General features: G+C 36.3%; 1 protein-coding gene across 2 annotated transcripts in view; it reads left to right on the top strand.

Annotated features, from left to right (window-relative positions):
• Positions 1-20,064, top strand: part of syt7a (synaptotagmin VIIa) — a 145,096-nt gene that overhangs the window by 79,215 nt on the left and 45,817 nt on the right. The window contains exons 3-4 of one of the 2 annotated variants that reach the window (XM_042753314.1): positions 9,811-9,890; positions 13,969-14,103. In XM_042753314.1, coding sequence (XP_042609248.1) covers positions 9,811-9,890; positions 13,969-14,103 — 215 coding nt within the window. The remainder of the gene's footprint in view (positions 1-9,810; positions 9,891-13,968; positions 14,104-20,064) is intronic. The other variant, XM_042753315.1, reaches the window with a different exon arrangement.

Here is a 20,064-nt window from a genome sequence, read left to right as displayed (position 1 = left end):
CCATCTGCAGGTGTGGGACAGATCTGTGAGGGTCTTACCCCGGGTTATATCGTCAGCAGGGTTGTTCTCTGAATCCACATAGTTCCAGTTTTCACATCCAACGAGGTCTTGAATCTCTGCAATTCGTGTGCCTACAAACACTTTGTAGTTGCATGACTCAGACTTTATCCAGTGTAACACAGTGGTTGAGTCTGACCACATAACTGTCTGTCTGATGTTGAGAGTAAGTTCGGAGTTCAGTGTTTTGGCAAGCTGAGCCCCAGACGATGCTGCACAGAGTTCAAGGCGTGGCACAGAGAGTTGCTTCTTAGGTGCCACGCGTGACCTCGCCATGATGATGAACGCAACTTGGATGTAGTCATCCGTTTCTACCCGTAAATATGCCACAGAACCATATGCTTTCTCTGAAGCATCACAGAAGACATGTATATCGAGAGTAGAGGAGTTGTTGTTGCATGCTGGTGTGTAACACCTAGGTATTGTTATTCTCTGTAGGTTTGGAAGCTCTTCTTCCCATGCTTGCCATTCTGAAAGGAGGTCAGCTGGTAAAGGTTCATCCCAGCTTCCAACCCTCTTCCATAGTGTTTGAACCAGAATTTTGGCCCTTGTAGTAAAGGGGATGATGTATCCGAGTGGATCATACTGGCTTGCTAGGATGCGATAAACAGTTCTCATTGAGGTTTCACCATTTGTAGAGACAGGTCTGTGTTTGTAACTGAAAGTGTCTTGTGAACAGTGCCACATCAATCCAAGCGCTGACTCTTGCGGATCAGTTTTATTTGCTGACAACCACAGTTCACAGCCCTCTGATTTCGCTTCGGAGGGTAGGTGAGCAATCACATCAGGAACATTGCTTGCCCACTGCCTTATGTCAAAACCACCAGTAGTCAACAATGTTCTCATTTTGTCAATGAGTTTCTTAGCCTGATGCTGACACTGAAGTGACTGTAAGCAGTTGTCCACATAGAAAGACTGGTGGATAGACTCAACTACCTCTTCATTGCCCTCAGTGTTGTCTCTGACATGCCTCTGGAGAGCATATGTGGCGCAGCATGGACTACATGTGGTCCCAAATGGTAATACTCTCCATTCATAGATGTCAGGGGTGCACTCCCTTTCCATGTCCCTCCAAAGACGGAGCAGTGGCTGATCTTCTGGTAGCAGTCTTATCTGGTGAAACATGGCTCGTATGTCTCCACTTATGGCGACAGCATACTGTCTGAATCTAAGCAGGACTCCCAGCAGTGGTGGACCAAGGGCGGGACCAGGCAGTAGATTGTCATTTAGGTTTGTCTGCAGATGGCTGAAAGAGCAATTAAACACCACACGGACTTTGCCATTGTGGTGCACAATGTGGTGAGGAACAAACCATGACTCAGTGGAATTGGCTGCTTCTGCACTGGTTATCCGGACTGCATAGCTAGCCATTTCAAGTTTGTGTATCTCCTTGTTATACACATTTGCCAGGTTAGGGTCCTTAATCAAGCGGCGTTCTGTGGCTCTTAAAAGAGCCATGACAGCATTTGGTGATGCCTGAAATTTGGGTGCATCCACTTTTCGCAGCAGTGGAGTAGCGTAGCGATTCACACCATCAACTGTAACTTGTACCGTTTTCTGTTCCAACATGGCAAGTGCAGCTTTATCTTGTTTGGAACGGACTACTTCTTTTTCGTTTCTTGATAACAGTATGTCAAGCTGCCACAATCGCTCAACATGTTGACATAACTCTTGTTTAGATGAAAGGAATGTGGTGTGAAGGCATGAGCTTATGTTTGAGGGTTGCTGGAAAAAGGTTGTTGGTCCTTGAACTGTCCAACCAAGCAGCGTGTGTACTGCTATAGGGCTACCAAGCGGACCCATACGAATTGGGCAGTTTGGTGTGATCAGCTGCGGATAATCTGATCCTATGAGCAGCAGAGGCTGTACTTTGGTGAAGCTTTGTAAAGGAATGTCCCTGAGATGTCCATATCTCCTCCTTCAGCGTGTCTACTGGATAAGACTGCTCAGCAAGATTAAGATCTGCAGCTGTGAAAGCATTCTGAATCTGGTGTTTCACATTAAGGTGTGACAGAGCTGATACCTCAAAGGAAACGGTGGTACCTCTCAGGTGAACAAGGTCGTGTCTTATTGTTCGAAGAGCCAGCACTTCCTCAGGTCCTTCTAAATGCAGATGTTTAGCTGCTGCAGGTAGTATGATTGTTTTTTCAGACCCGTCGTCCAACACTGCATGAGTGTCCAGGAACCTTTTGCCGCTGCGAAGTCTCACTGGGACTACTTTCAGCATGACTCTGCCTGAGTGACTGGTTTGATCCAAGTAAACTTGAGAATTGGTTGTGCTCACCGTTAGTATGCTCTGATTCTCCACAGCAACTGCAACTTCATGTAGAACGGGCAGGTGGAGTACCCCACATGTAGAACACGCTCTCTTAAGAGTACAGCTGTCTGGTTTGTGACCTTGTCCACACCACCAGCATTTATTGTGGTCCTTTACCCAGCTCCCTCTTTGAGTGTGGTTCAACCTGCAAAAAGCTGCACAAGCATTGAGGTAATGTTCATGGTTGTTGCAGAAGGGACAAAAGGGCTTAAAGCGATCCTGCTTTCTAGCTGTAGCTGCCATTTTAGAGCCTGTGGATGAGCTAGAGGGCAAATTGATGGCTTGAGGTTGTTCACTGCCTGTGAGAATTGTGGCTGACTTGGCTTTAGAGTGAGGAAGGAATTTCTGTTCTCGCCGAAAGGGTTCTGGTTGCACTGGCCATGTTACCCGTCGAGATATCTGAATGGCCTGGGACTTCCTTTCCAGCCACTCAGCAAATTCTGGCAATTTATAAGTTCTAGAACTGCCACTCACGATGATGTGCTGGTTGAGACAGTATTCTATGAAGGAGTCTCTGTAACTGACAGGCAGTTTGGTCAGTAAAGTGTCAACGTGGGAACCACACTGCAGTTCGTATCTAGATGGCCCTTCCATCGTGTTCAACATGCCCACCAGTGTGTTAACAGCTGCTGCAAAGTCCTCAAATCCCTGTGCATCACCTGGTCGAATAGCTGGAGCATTAAGGATTGCTCTAAGCTCGCTCTGAATTAACTGTCTTGGTTGACCGTATCTCTGTTCAAGAGCCTGGTGTAAGGATATGGGCTGTTGACATACCTCTTAGCTACCTGGTAAGCAGCAGGCAGTTGTAGATGATCCAAAAGCACTTGATACTTATAGTCCTCTGTTAAATGTCTGTGTGGGCCAAGGACGCTATCCAACCCTTTCTTAAGCATCAGGAAATCACTCTCTTTGCCTGAGGAGAATACTGCCAGCCTTGGTTTGGGTATGCCATAGGAGGAAGCAATGACCATCTCCATCAGTCCAGGCGTCACAGTGTTTGTAGGATAATAATGTTGTGACTGTGGTCCAGGCCGAGGAGGAGGAGGTGGTGGTTGAAAAGGGTGATGCGGATGCATTGTTGGTTGAACTGGCACAGGCTGAACTGGAGCTGGCCCTGTCTGCTGGTACTGTGGCGGCAGTGAGGCTGGAACAGATTGTGCTGCAACCATCTGACGTTGGGGCTGCACATGAGAATGCGCAGGCGGTACAACAGCTGACTGATAAGGTGTCTGCATGCGGACTGGCGCAGGCTGTACCAGGCTTGGCTGATGCTGTACCTGTGGATAGGCAGGCTGAGCAGCTGTAGGGGGCCATGAGTCTGACCGTCGGAGTTCAGAAAGCAGTCTTTGAGGGTTTGGCCCTGGCAGAGAAGCTACACGAGCTATATTACTTGGCTGCATGCTTGATTGTGAGCGCTGCTGCATAAGGGGCTCATGATAGAGTGTTTCCTCATAGTGTGGGGATGACGCTACAGTCACAGTAGGTTGTAATCCCGTGTTACTGAGTTCAGTGTGAGGAATGCTCTTATAGTGTGCATAAACAGGAGATCTAGATGTGAAGGATGTTTGTCTAGCACTGTCCATTCTGATCTGAAGCTCTCTCATCTCACTGCTTAAATCTCTCCACCGTGCCTCCAAGTGGTGCAGGTTTTCACCTTCAAAGTCTCTGTCCCAGGGAGGAGGAGTAATATAGCCCTTATAAGGGTCCTGGCTTACATTAGGTATTCCTTGAGTGCCATCTGCTGGTGATGGATGAGCATGCCTCAGAGGTGGATAATCAAGCACATAATCCTCCAAGTAGGTGGGTACCCGCCGGGTACGACTTGGACGAGGATCTGGTACTTGTTCTCCCTCATAGTAATCTCTGGATGTAGCCATAGCGCAGCTGATGTCCCGATCCGGCTCGAAGGACCAATTTGTGGGATATTCTGTGCGCAGTTGGATGGTTGGAACTCAGCTGGCCTATTTCTCCGGTTAGAAAGAACTGCAGCTACTCCAGAGTGAACATGTCCAGTCTCAATGTTTATTTGCGTGAATATGCACAAATGTGGTTTGGAGTTATTAACGCACAGCAATACCACACAAAGAAAAAAACAGACTTTAAAGGAATGAAGCCAGGGAAACTCCGTATCAAACTACTATGCTGGATGCTGCCGAACTGAAAACTTTTTGCGCATGCACCAGACAAGTCTGGACAAGTTCGACTCGCGCATGCGTGAGGCAGGGAATTTTGTACAATAATAAAAGTATTGATTTCTTAAACAAGTTTTTAAAATATATACAGAATTTTACAATTTGTTCAATATATATAAATTATGAAATTACTATAAAAATAAATTAAATTATTTAAAAAATATATAAAACTGAATTGCCATTGAATTTTTATTGAAAAGTTTTTTTTTTTTTTTTACGTTTACAATATATTAATTGTCATGTATACATTATTATTGAAACAAAGTAAGATAATGAAATTACTATAAAAGTAAAATAAATACTTTAAACTGAGTTGGCTTTGAATTCATAGCTTTGTCACATGACCGGCTCGAAGACCAGAAGGGCAAAACATCCAGAATTGCAGCACAATCCTGCCAATTTTCCATCTGTTTCCAAGCTGCAAATATTTAGATCACCTCTCAAAAGAATAAAACAAAGATATGCGAACAAAATTTTGTTTTAGCCATTTGCAATCTATATTACTGTATATGCACTTGCCAAATAATTTCAAACACTAAACAGTGCAAAAAAAAGCATTGTGAAAAACACTTAAAGTGCCTCAATGTATTTAAAACACTGATATTAAAAGTACAAACTCAGTACACACTTTATTTATTATGCTCACAGTACTTTTTATAGGCAAGCAGATGAGCTCGGAATTTGAAAGTAATGTGCTAAATGGTTTTGTGTTTTCTTTATAGTATTTTTATGGGAAATCATTTAATATGTTGTGTTGATAATCTGGGTTCATCCGCTTGCCTGTACAAAGTTTGCATCATCAGTAAGGTGTGTACTGAATTTCGCCTTTTAATTTCAGCATTTTACTACATTAGTAAAATGAAAAAAAATGTACAGGTCATTTTACAAATGTAAAACAATATTCAATGCAGTGAAAATGTGGGACGAGACTTTTGTTTGTTTGCTCCATCCAGAAAAGACCAAATGCTCAGAGAACTGAGATTGTGCCCTTGCTCAGGGAGTTTCCTGTAGCCACGCAGCCCTCGACCAATCACTGAGCACCATTAGGGAGCGTGTGGTGGGTCCCGTCCCTGCTCGGGCCAGCGCTAATGATACCCCTGACCTCTGACCCCCTGAGAGAGACGAGCTGAGCTCTGAGCCAGCAGCCGACGGGAGCACAGGACGAGATGGGATGAGATAGCATGAACTACGCTAAACCCGTCGCCACAGTAACCACACAGATGGGACGAGAGGAAGATGACAGATTGTACCTGTGTTTATTTTTAAGAGCAGATGTCCTTCTCATTTCGTTGTGCTTTTTAGTGTTGTCATTTTTTAGATACGCTGTTGTGTTACTCCTAAAATATGTAGTAATTATGTTGCATCGCTAGGAAAAGAAATCATAAAGAGTTTAACAGCACTGCTTCTGATTCCACCAATGAAAACAGTTCCTCCATTCAAGAACTATGAAAAGGAACCACATATAATAAAATAATATAATAATGATATGGTTTTAGGGTATTTTTCTTTAACAAACCAGGGGTGCGTTTCCCAAAACCATAGTTGCTAACTAAGTTAGCAACTTTGTTGGTTGCAATGCAATTTCCCATTGCCAACCAACTATGCAACTATGGTTTTGGGAAATGCACCCCAGAATTAGAACTAGTTTCCTCTGACTAAAACTTCTTTCTTTCTTTCTTTCTTTCTTTCTTTCTTTATAAAAAAAATTATATATAAAAATATTATATATATATATATATATATATATATATATATATATATATATATGTATATATATATATATATATATATATATATATTAGGGCTGTCAAATGATTAATCACGATTAATCGCATCCAAAATAAAATTTTTGTTTACATAATATATGTATGTGTACAGGGTATATTTATTATGTATATATAAATACACACACATAACATTATATATTTAGAAAATATTTACATGTATATACATTTATATATTTATATTCTTATATTTTATATTATATATAAATATATTTAATATATAAACATAACATATTCTTCTTAAATATATACATGCATGTGTGTGTATTTATATATACATAATAAATATACACACTATACACACATATATTATTCAAGTTCAATTCAATTCAAGTTTATTTGTAGAGCTTTTTTTACGATACAAATCATTACAAAGCAACTTTACAGAAAATTAAGTTTCTACAATATTTAGTAGTAGCTTATCAGTGGTGACTGTCAGTTCATGTGCATATAGCAGAAATGTTCAGAAAAATCAATAAAAACGTAAACAAAACAGACGATTAACACTATTAACAGCAATTATGCAATCAAACTTATAGCAAAATGTGGTAGTTCTGTATGTTGTCTCTGGGTTAGCATCATCTGAGGTCCTCTGAGGGGCTGGCATCATCTCTTCTCAGGTGTTCTGGATCCAGACTGGAGCTTGTGTAAATCCTGGTTACCACGGGATGTAAATCCCGTGGCAAAGCAGAGAAACAAATAGAGACATAATTAGCGTAGCTGCTGTTCCAGCCAAGTAAAATTAATTAGTTTAACCCAAGCTAAAGAATAATAATGCACATTTGATCAGATATAACTGCAGTCCAAAATTATGAGATGCATTATTTGAATGCTTGGCCAAAGAGGTGTGTATTTATTTCTAGATTTAAACAGAGAGAGAGTGTGTCTGAGCCCCGAACATTATCAGGAAGGCTATTCCAGAGTTGGGAGCCAAATGCGAAAAAGCTCTACCTCCTTTAGTGGACTTTGCTATCCTAGGTACTATCAAAAGTCCAGCGTTTTGTGACCTTAGGGAGCGTGATGGGTTGTAGCGTGGTAGAAGACTAGTTGGGTACGCAGGAGCTAAGCCATTAAGGGCCTTATAAGTAAGTAATAATATTTTGTAACTGATACGGAAATTAATAGGTAGCCAGTGCAGAGACTGTAGTATTGGGGTAATATGATCATATTTTCTTGACCTGGTAAGGACTCTAGCCGCTGCGTTTTGGACTACCTGTAGCTTGTTTATTGAGGATGCAGGACAACCACCTAGCAGTGCATTACAATAGTCCAGTCTAAAGGTCATGAATGCATGAACTAGCTTTTCTGCATCTGGAACAGGTAACATGTTTCGTAGCTTGGCAATGTTTCTAAGATGGAAGAATGCTGTTTTTGTAACATGGGAAATATGATTTTCAAAAGACAAGTTACTGTCTAATATAACACCCAGATTTTTTTACAGTAGAGGAAGTAAACAGTACATCCGTCTAGTTGCAAATTGTAATCTACGAGATTCTGTGTAATGTTTTCTGGTCCAATAAGTAATATCTCCTGTCTTATCTGAATTTAATAGGAGAAAATTATTGGTCATCCAATCTTTTACATTTTTAAACACACTCTGTTAGCTTAGATAATTTAGAAAGTTTCACCTGGTCTTGTTGAGATATATAGTTGAGTATCATCAGCATAACAGTGGAAACTAATCCCGTATTTTCTAATGATATTACCAAGGGGCAACATGTTTATACTGAAAATAGCAGAGGACCTAGGTCAGATCCTTGTGGCACTCCATATTTTACTGGTGATAAATGAGATGACTCCCCATTTAGATAAACAAACTTCAAATTAAAAAAAACATTTGTATGACTCTCCCTCTCCCCTCTTTCTTTCTTTCTTCTCTTTTTTATATATATATATATTATATATTCAATTGTATTATGAAAATAAATAAATAAAGTGAATGGGACAGTGTTGTTATTTTTTATTATAAAAAAAAAACTAACCCCACACAAAAATATATATATATATATATACACACAAATTTTTGTGTGTGTGTGTGTGTGTGTGTGTGTGTGTGTGTGTGTTTGTGTGGGTGTGGGTGTGTATAATTAAAAAAAAAAAAAAAATTACAAATGCCGTCTTAGGAACTAACTGAAATAAAGATATATGAAAGCTAAATGAAAATATTTGTAAAAAATCTAATAGAAATATATCAGCATGGCTGTGATTAGGCCAGAGGCAGGAGGCCGCAGGCAATCACAGCCGCTGATACAGATCCGGTATCGCTCAAGTAAAAGGGTGTTTATACAACAGTTCGATGGCACGAGCGTAAATATATAAGAAAAACAACAACGAAGTGTCTTTAAAAACCCTTTTGTGCGGAACTACTTCCTTCCGCCACAGATTCAAATCTCAGTTTGACAGTTTATCAGCTGAGCTCAAGATCCGTTACTAATTCGAAAACGTCACTTTAGAACTAAAAAACTTATTGTATTAAGTTGCTTCATTAAAAACTTATTGTATTACTTGATTAAAAGCTCACTGTATAATGTAGAGTATTGTGAGAGAGAGATGGACTGATAGACTGGTCTCATTTTCACAATAAAACTTTAGTTTGAGTGTCCGCTGAGGAAAGCGATGTCTTTGTCGTTCTTTCTTTCATCTGTTAAGGGTGATTTCCGATGACAGCGCTGCTCACTGCATTTGTTAACTGCGTCTTACAAGCTGTTGTTAAAAGTAAAATAACTTCCGTTTCAGTCTCTTTCAATATAAAAGTACTGCTGACTCATAAAACATAATGACAGACATAATGGCGGAACAATGTCACAAAAATCACCAACACGAACACACACATTGTTTCCCAATACTAAATACTAATATGTGTATAAAATATTATTTACTGAATAATAAACAACAACAACATAAAAGACAAAAATGTAACATAAAATTGACAAACAGATCTGGCATTTCAAGTCTAAAAACCAGAAATGAATTAACATGCTCAGGTATTACAGTGTAAATTCAAAAGTTGATTGCATACCTTGTGTAACTTATAAGTCAGTCTGTCTCCCTAAATCTGAACGTGAACGTGGGCTGTGTCACAAAGCTGCTGTAACATGTTGTTCATGGAGCAGAGAGGCGGACAGCAGTGACGTCTATGGAGGGTTTCCACATCGCCTCCTACTCCTCTGAAGACACTTTCTGTCATTCTGTCTCTCCCACATGCTCTCGCTCTTCTCTCCGGCAGCCCGTGACGCTGCCGAGGGCTAAATTGGCTATTTCCATGTAAATATGAGGCTTGTGTGTGGTTTAATTATTATGGAGATGACTTAGGAGCGACTGTGTGATTTGAGCGATCAGAGCGAAGCATCAGGGAGGAGAGCGGGAAGCAGGAACGGCAGATAATGCTAGATGTGGAGAAGCTTGTGATCAATTAGGAGACTGGGAATAAACTTCCTCTTTTCTTCTCTCTGTCTTTTAGGGGAAGAGAAATAAACCAGGAGTGGAGTCTGTCGGGTCTCCTGATTCAGGAAGAGGAAGAGGAGAGAAAAAAGCCATCAAGTAGGTGCAGGGACATTCGTTTCGTTCACTGGGGTGTTGTGTTGAAGAGAAGCAGTCTGTGTATGACAAACACGTGTGTTTTGAACAGAGGAAATCATGTCAGAAGTTGTTAAAGCAGTGGCGGTCTGTCAGAGGAAGCAAGAGAGGCTCCAAAATGAGTTTAAAATCAACAACTAAAACGATAAAAGCAACAGTTCATTAAATTAATTGACATACTAATATGTCTAAGCTCGATGCATATGTTGTAAAAACAATATATATAAAATTTTATTACGACATAAAATGTCTTTTTTTTTTTGTGTGTGTGATAGTCCAGAGAATTTTAATTAACTGATTTCCGTTGAGCAATTCAATTCTTTACATTTTTTTAATAATAATAATAATTACTATAATAATAATATTAAAAATATAAAAGCTCAGGGAGATCAGAAATTTCATGTTTCATTATTTTGACTAGCATTGGGTTGGTGATCAGAAAGATTATCACATTATTAATTGTCAAAATCATTAAGATACCAAGGAAAGATTATCTGCGTACTGGAGCATATATATATATAATATAATATACATATACATACATTATTTTATATATGCATACTTATTTATTTATTTATGAAAAGAATAAATAATAGATTATCAACAATAATAAGCAGTGTGTGTGTATAATTTTATTATTGTTATTATTTATTATGTATATATAATGTAATTATATGTAATATTATCTATCTATCTATCTATCTATCTATCTATCTATCTATCTATCTACACACACACACACACACACATAATTGTTATTAAAATAAAAATAAGAAAAATAGTAAATAATAGAAAATACAAAAACTTTATATATATATATATATATATATATATATATAATTATTATTATTATGATTATTATTATTATTATTATTATTTTTTTTTTTTTTTTTTTTTTTGTCAAATAAATTTTTATTCAATTATCAGAAAAACCTTACAATAATCACATGACCCAGGATTAATTTTCTTATATGCACAAAAAAACAAAAAACAAAACAAAATTGTAACACCCCCATCCCAAGCCTGTTAATATACAATACAGTGACATTCAAAATAACTTTTAAGTTACAATACATTGAATTAAGGAATATAATTACTTTTGACGGGTAACAGAAGAAAGGGTCCCAAATCTTGTGAAATTGTTTAATGTTGCCTTTAAAGATATCTGGTTCGTTCCAAGTGCAGAGTAGATATCAGTTCCTCAAGCCATAGTTTGATTGTGGGAGGATTTAACCTTTTTCCAAAAACATAATAACAATTTCTTGGCTGTTATCAAAACAGTATGTAAGGAATTTCTGTTGAGCACTGTTCAATGAACATATATAATTAGAATGCCCTAATATAATGAGCACATGGGTCTGGAGCCAAGTTCACATTAAGAATATCTGAAAGCACTTTAAATAGCTCACACCAGAATCCCTGTATTTTATGACAGAAAATAAAACTATGAGCCAAATCAGCATCCTCTCTTTTACATTTATCACAAATAGGAGAGATATTGGGAAAAATCCTATGTAATTTCTTTTTAGAGAAGTGTAATCTATGTAGAACCTTAAACTGAATGAGGCATAGTCTAGTGTTGACCGATTGTTTATCAATATCCTCCAAGCCACTCTGCCAAACCTCCTCAGAGATTCCAACTCCAATCTCTCGCTCCCATTCCTCTCTGATCAACTTTGTAGAAGGGGAAAGTAACTGCTAGTAACCTTCCATAAATTAAGATAGCTGACATTTGTTTTCCTCTGAACTGTATAAGACCCATCATCAATGACTGAGGGCGGGGACCTCGTCTAGGGAAACTTTATATGTACGTAGGTAATTCCTTATTTGTAAAAATCTGAAAAAAATGATTTTTTGGGAGATTATATTTCTGTTGTAGTTGCATAAAGGAAGCTAAAGCCCCCATCAAGATAAAGGTCCTTGATTGTGCATATACCCAATTCCTTCCATTGAGTAAAGGTTGTATCCAACCTTGAAGGGGGGAATGAGGGGTTATTTGCAATTGGAATTAAAAAGAGAGAGAGAGATTTTATTTTAAGGTATTCTCTCATCTGTCTCCAAAACGCGTAACTGACTTTTTTATGACACATATTATTAACTGCTGCTTGGTCTAATATCACTGGGGAGAGTAACACTGCTCCAAGATCATAAGGATGGCAGTAATCCCGTTCTATCTGGAGCCAATCCGGGGCAACACAGCAGACTGTTCCAACCATAATGCAAAAACTTGTAAATGAGTGGCCCAATAATAAAGCGCGAAAGTCTGGAAGGCTAAACCCCCCTCATGTTTAGATTTACAAAGATGAACTTTTTTTGATTCTGTGACTCTTATAATTCCAAAGAAAGCGAAGAATAATCGAATCTAGGCGTTTTAAAAAAGGACTTTGGCAAAAGTATTGGAATATTACGAAATAAATATAATATTTGAGGAAGAAAATATCATTTTTATTGCATTATTCTGCCCCCGAATAGGGAGATCGGGAGAGTCCCTCCAGTAGTGTATACAGTTTTGTAACTTAGGACAGCAAGGGTTTGAAATTAGATTATTTTATTTTTTTTAATAATTAATAGTAGAATACCAGCAATATATATATATATATATATATATATATATATAGTATATAATAATATATATATATATATATATATATAGATATATATATATATAATATCTATATATATATATAGATAGTGATATGTGTGTATGTGTGTGTGTCGTGTGTGTGGTGTGTGTTGTGTGTGTGTGTGTTGTGGTGTGTGTGTGTGTGTAACTTTATTATTGTTTTATTTAATATATGAATATTGGCATATTACATATTTAATTTTATCACTACAATTATTATTATTTTTATTATTATTATTATATCATAATAGAATATTGGCATATTACATATTTAATTTTATCACTACAATTATTATTATTTTTATTATTATTATTATATCATGTTTTTCATTTATTTTATAAAAAATAAATAATGGCATGTCAGAAAAAATATGCATATGTTGTCTTATTATTAATATTAATAACTATGTTGATAATACATTATAAAAAATGGGAAGTGTCTCCTGCAGTCTTGTATTGGTTTGTTCAGTGCTGTTCTGTATCAGCCTCTTAGAAATGTCCCTCACGGATCGGCACTGCCTAAAAGTCATGATTTCCTTTTCATTTCCTTCACCGTAGAGTTGAACAGTCTAGACTTGCTTTGAAGAAGAAAAAGACACAAGTACGAGACCAATCAACTGCATTCATAATGAGCGCGGCGCTCTCGCATTCATTCGGGACGCATCTGAGAGTGTTTGATTGAGGTTTGAGCTCAGCAGGACGCTGCGTTTCCATTGTTTTGCTCGTCGGTTGATCACACGTCTCCTTGTTTGCACGACGGTAAAATCCCATACAAGCACTCCTGCCTAAAATTCGGTTCCATCATTACACCTAAGCTGCTTGCTTCATAACATGACATTTGCAGCTGCTGCTTTAGACTAATGAGTACCTTTTTGGATTTGAAGCATGCAGGTGCTTGTGGAAATCTGTGTTTTTAACTGAAAATTGCTTCTTTTCCCCCCTTGAAGCTGTTTTTGAAATTCTAACTTGACATAAATAACCTTTCCTCCCAATATCAGGTTCATCTGAGCCTTCGTGTTTCTCTCCACCCATGCAAATATTTATTTTCTTAAGCCAAACGTGAATGTTTTTAACCAAAAATAGCATCTGATATTGTGTTGATTATATTTAATAATGTGTTTTGGTTAAGTGTGATGCTTTACAGCTTTCTATCTCTCTCTTTCTCTCCTTTATGCTTTTGGTAAAACTAATGAATGCACAGGTATAACCACGCACGTTTCTGCTCTGCTGCCTGATATGGATGCATCGGCTCTGTTTTGATTTCCCCTTTTTGCTCATAAAACGGTCTTTGCACCTCTTTATGAATGGCGAATTCCTCTCCTCTTTCACTTCCTGTCCCAGATCAGGAGATCTGCCTTGTGTAGACTGATGGATGAAAGATGGCTGATGCTCTACTGACATGTATGTGTGTCTCTTCAGTGATTTAGACAGAGACTTTTGGAATAACAATGACAGCAGTTCAGTACAGCAGCGCTGGAGCTCATACCCGCCCAAGGAGTTTGTACTAAACATTTCTCCCTATGCCCCTTACGGAGATCCACGCCTCACACTCAAGTGAGTCTCTGTTCAGGCTGGTAAGAGACACAAACCCCTGACCCACACCCCAACCCCAACCCTCACCACTCACACCCCAGATCTGTCTAACCAGCAACACAGAGTCTGATTACTTCATTCAAATCAACTTAGACAGGAAGCGACCGTCTGACTGACATATAAAGTGACCCAAAAAGTGCAAATAGCACCATAATATGTGACCCTGGAGCACAAAACTAGTCATAAGTAGCACGGGTATATTTGTAACAACAATACATTATATGGTTCAAAATGGTACATTTTTCCTTTATGCAAAAAATCTAAGGATATCAAATAAAGATCATGTTCCATGAAGATATTTTGTAAATTTCCTACCGTAAATATATCAAAACTTAATTTATAATCATTAATAAATACTTTATTTGGGCAACTTTAAAGGTGATTTTCTCAATATTTTGATTTTTTTGCACCCTTAGATTCCAAATATTGTCCGATCCTAACAAACCATACATCAATGGAAAGCTTATTTATTTAGCTTTCAGATGATGTATAGATCTAAATAAAAAAAAATTGACCCTTATAACTGATTTCGTGGTCCAGGGTCACATATCTGCTCCTGAAAATGATTAATATTGTCGATAACATGAAAGTCGCATTTTATATTTACATTCAGAACTGAATGAGAAACAAATGAATAAGTACGTGTCAGTTCTTCAGCAGTTTTTTGCTGACATGGAGAAATAACTTGCATTCTGCTGCACAATTGCTGTTTGTGTTTCTTTCACAGATTGTACAATGTGCTAATTTAGCTTCAGTTTCAGTTGAGTAGGCTGGGATATCAAAACTGTCTAGTTTGCAGTGTGAGCGCTCATCTGTTAGTGTGTAATTATGTTGTGGTGTGCAGTGGGCTATATATAAAAATATTTATATATTAATTGTTAATATTAATATTTACATATTTTATACATTTTTAAATATTTTAAATATTACATATTATATTTGTTCATATTTTATTTAAAATATATTCGGAATTATAAGTATTCGTAACAAATTATATATATAAAAATTATTATTCTTTATATTTAATTAACACAGTATACATGTACATGATATATAGATGTAGATACATAGACATAATATATCTATAAATTAATGTATACATTTATATACGTGTTTGAATGTAATATTTAAAAAACTGTAATAATAAATATTTTACTTTTAAAATGTACTATTTTATGTAAATATAATATTCAAATTATAATGTAAGTAACAATGATTTGTAAGGTGTATTTACTGTAAAAAATAATAATACATTATATAACAATGGAAGTAACAATTATGTATTATATATTTGGTGTGTGTTTATACATAAACATTTATTAGATTTATTAAACGTATGCATGTACATTATATATGTATATATACATATAAGTACACACACACACACACACACGCGCACACACACACACACACACACACACAAAAAAAAAAAAAAAAAAAAAATGTTCCACAAAAAAAAAATAAAAAAATGCATTGAAACAAGTGTTTTTCTGTTAGTATTTGTTGTTTTTTGTGTAGTATGTGTCAGACGGTCAGTGAGTGGACTGTAGGCTAAAACTAACCTCCCTTAACACAAGCCATATATAACTGTACCCCATCTCACCCGTTACCCAACCTCAACCAAACCCTGATCACTGGCAGGGCTGTAATGATGAGGAAGCTTCCCACAATCCAACACACTTTTCCAAAAGAATATGGAATCATTACATAATCATATAATACAGTATCACTACACCAACCAAGATGACACACACACATATATATATATATATATATATATATATATATATATATATATATATATATATAATATTGTTTAACTTTCAATATCTGCCCTTACGGATATTTTTTTATTTAAAAGCATTTATTTCATAAGGAGTGCTTCTTTTTTTCTGTAACACATTTCAAAAGGAATATTTATAATTTTTCATACTGTATATTATAATATTTTGATGTTGTAGCATAGCAACTGTTTAATTACATTTTTTTTTTTTTAACAAAATAGATTAGATTTATAATATTGGCAATTTATTGGTTATCTGCTATAAAATGGAAATATTTACTGATTTATTGAAATCATTCAAAATTCAGTGTTAGTATTATTTATAAGCTATTATAAAATTTATTAAAATTTATTTTTATATTTTCAGGTTTCATTTTAATTTATGCTTTTTTCATTTTATTAGTTTTTATTTCTATTTAGCTAGTAACTTTAGTACTTTAACATAACTTTTTTATTCATATTATTTCATTTATTTGCTAAATTTTATTTAATTTTCATTTTCATTATTTCTCATTGTATTTTTTTCATCTCATTTATATTGTGTTATTTCAGCTTTATATCAGTTAACATAATGGTTTTTAGTTTTAATAGTGTTGGCTCCCCTAGTGGCACCAAACAGAATTACAGTCTGTTTATTCGAGCAGCTGTTCTTCATGGTGTCGCTTCTGACACAGAAATAGCACACTTCCTATTTAAGTTTGCGATATGAATGAAAGTCATTATGCAGATTTTATTCTTGACACCACATTGATGTTCTGTACGCTTTGTAGGACTGCAGGGACATGATCAATATATTGCATCAAAATCCACACCAGACCTGATATTCTTCTTACCAAAAGTGCCAAAATTGGACACTAAACGTCCTCACTCCCTACAGCCCTGCTTGTCTCTTCTTAGCTTATGACCTTTAACCTTTCACCCCCCTCCTCCCTCCTCCCCCCATGGGGTGTTACCATGGAGACGGACAACCCTCCCGCCTCAGCTATCCAGTGAACAGCAACAATAACAGTAAACAAACAAAGAAATATGGCGTCAGTAGCGTGTAACCCTCCTTGCCGCCCGCTCCCGCTGAGGGTTGACCGTTACAGTCTGATTGTGGTGTGGTAACCCCCGTTTCACCTTGTTTTGAGACGGTGTTGTTTTGCCTCTGTGCTCTTTCTTGGGCTGGATGTGTCCCTCTAGCACTCCTGATTCCTCAACCCTCGCCGGCCTAATCCAGACAGGTTTCGCCCGCCGCTTCCCAGAAAGAGCCGAACGCTTTAAACGCACTTGTCCATCAAATCCGGCGGCAGACACACAGAAGGGTTCAGATGGGGCGGCCGCTGTAGAAAATGAAAAATGAAATAAACATGTTAGCCGCGGTGGCTCAGGTGATTCAATTTCCCTGCCTCCGGACCGGTGAGGACCTGCTGGATTAAACGGTGTGGGGTGTTTGCAGACCGCTGCACTGAAGCTCGGCTATTTGAGACGGAAGCCGCAGATTGAAACTAAACCGACTGGGAACAGACACTTTGTCACACATGTAGTCTAGTTTGCAGCACTTCATCTTCATTTAGACTTTAGAACTTAATAGAAGAGAAATAGAATCAAAAAAGATGTCTTGGAGGTTGTTCTTTTGCATGACTTTACATCCATTGGTCGTCTTCTGCATTTGCTTTAGTGATCGCAACCTCTCAGATCATATAAAGTTTTTATACCAATATATTATATCAGTTTACATTTCAATTATATTGTGATCCTTTTTGACACAATATAGTAGATGCTTGTATTTCGGGATGCACGGTATATTAGTCATTGGCTAATATAAAAGTTTTTTTTGTATTATAAATTAAAATAATATTTACTTTTTATTTATAATTTTAATTATATTTTTAAAAAAGTAAATATTGGCTGCATTTGGATATTTAATTGTGTAAATTCATTTCACCTTTTTACATTTGTCTTCATCTAACATTTACACTAGTAATTACACATTTAATCTCTAGCAAATCTCAAAGTTAATACCCATTTTTCTTAGTGTACATAATAATGTTGCGATGCCTATATTCATTTGTAGCTTTTAAAACAATTGATTTTAATTCATTTATTTAGAGAACTTAGTATAGCATTTTAATATCAGCTGTTTATCAGTTATTGACCATAACATGAAAATAAATATTGCCATATTGTTATCTGCCATAATTATAATGAAGGTGCATCCTGCTAAATATCTAAATTCTAATTATTGTTATTATTATCATCATCATCATCAAATTTTTTTTTTTTCACCATAGCACCATAAATATTGGTTTACTGGTGTCAAACACAATTATTCTTATTTTTATATTTGAATATTTTCTATATATTATTATACATATAAAGTATACACACACATACTATATATATATATATATATATATATATATATATATATATTATATATATATATATATATATATATATATATATATTAGTATTATTATTAGTGGTACATTTCTCACCTGGTTTAGTGCCAATCTGCAGCTGCCGGCTTTGTCACTTAAAGCTCTTTTTGCTGTTCTCTTGTCGTTTTTGACATTGTTGGTGTTTATGTTGTATTGTGTATGAGTGGAGCAGCAGTGTTACATGAATCTCTTAATAACTGCATGATGACTTTCACCAGGTCCTCAAAGTGGTGACCATGATTATAAATACTGATGACAAAAGTAAGACTCGTCAAATTTGATGTGTCTGCGTGAAGTCTGCAACATTTATGGGTGTCATTAATGCGAAGCATGTCACCGGGAGTACAAATGTGGTTATTTGAAGCATCACGGTTGTTATAAGTCCATTTGTACGACAAAAACACCAATTTACACTCATAAGAATAAAGGTTCTTTTTGGCATCAGTGATTCATGTAGAACCTTCAACATCTATTCACTAAGGTTCTTAATAGTGGCGGAAGGTTCTTTAGATGTTTAAAATGTTCTCCACACTAAGAAAATTATGGTTCTTTGGGGAATCAGAAATGGTTCTTCTATGGCTTCAAACCAGCTTTTGGAGTTTATAGTGGGAAACGTTTTTTAGATGCTTAAAATGTTATGGAAAAAAAGGTTATTTAAAAAAAAAAAGGTGAACCAAAATGGTTCTTCTACACTTTTAAAAATAAAGGTTCCAAAAGTGTTTTTTTTTTCCTTCCACAGAAGAACCATTTTTGGTTCCCCGTAGAAGCTTTCAGTGAACAGTTCTTAAAAGAACCATTTTTTTTTCTTAGTGTGAAGAACATTTTAAACATCTAAAGGACCGCCTTTTACTATAAAGAACCATAAAGTTTCCATGGATGTTAAAGTTTCTTCATGGAACCATCAAGGCCAGTAAAGAACCTTTTTTTTTTTAATTGGTTTGGTACTATTTTCACAATTAAGGTGTATATTTTCAAAACTCTTAGTACAAAACTTTAAACTGATCACACTTGTGACACCACTAGTCATTCTTTCAAAACCTGATCTCATAATGTCATTGTAGTTTTCGTTGAGTATATTTTTATTCCAAATAATCATTTTCAAAACACAAGATCACTGTGATGTGTGTTGAGAACATTTAAATTAATCACCAGAACACAACACTATGATCTTCTTTCAATTTAGTACTTTTAACAATCAGTTCATTCAAGAGCAAACAATGCAAAATTCATGTTTCAAATCACCTTTGTTTCTGAAATAATTACAGTTATACAGGCAATAACAGTCAGGTTAGAAAATACACTTACATTAACTTACATTAACTTGCATATCTTACATAAAATCAATAATGTTTGTAAAAGTATTTATCCAGTGTGTTTCAAAAGGTGTGATAAAGGTGACGTGGCCAGTAGGTTTTGTGCTAGAACAGAGTTTTTTCAGATGAAGGGTGAGTTATAGTAATCTGCTGTCTTTACCATGGTAATGCTTCTTTATACATTATCACATGGCATAATGTAATGTAAAATGCTGTATTTGATGTATTCTGTTTTCCTTCTTCTGATACATCTCTGATCAGTTCATCTCCCTTGTGTCCTGCTGTATTTCACAAATAGCAAAACACAAGGTTTTACAAATGAGGACGTCCTCAAAGGGAGGTTTTAGGTGATTTTGTCAAGTTTTGCTTACTTCTGGGTACCAGTTTGCCCCCAAAATATGGT

This window comes from Cyprinus carpio, chromosome B25 (assembly GCF_018340385.1).
Source record: "Cyprinus carpio isolate SPL01 chromosome B25, ASM1834038v1, whole genome shotgun sequence".
Lineage (NCBI taxonomy): Eukaryota > Metazoa > Chordata > Actinopteri > Cypriniformes > Cyprinidae > Cyprinus > Cyprinus carpio.
This window is presented reverse-complemented; position numbering and strand designations above follow the sequence as displayed.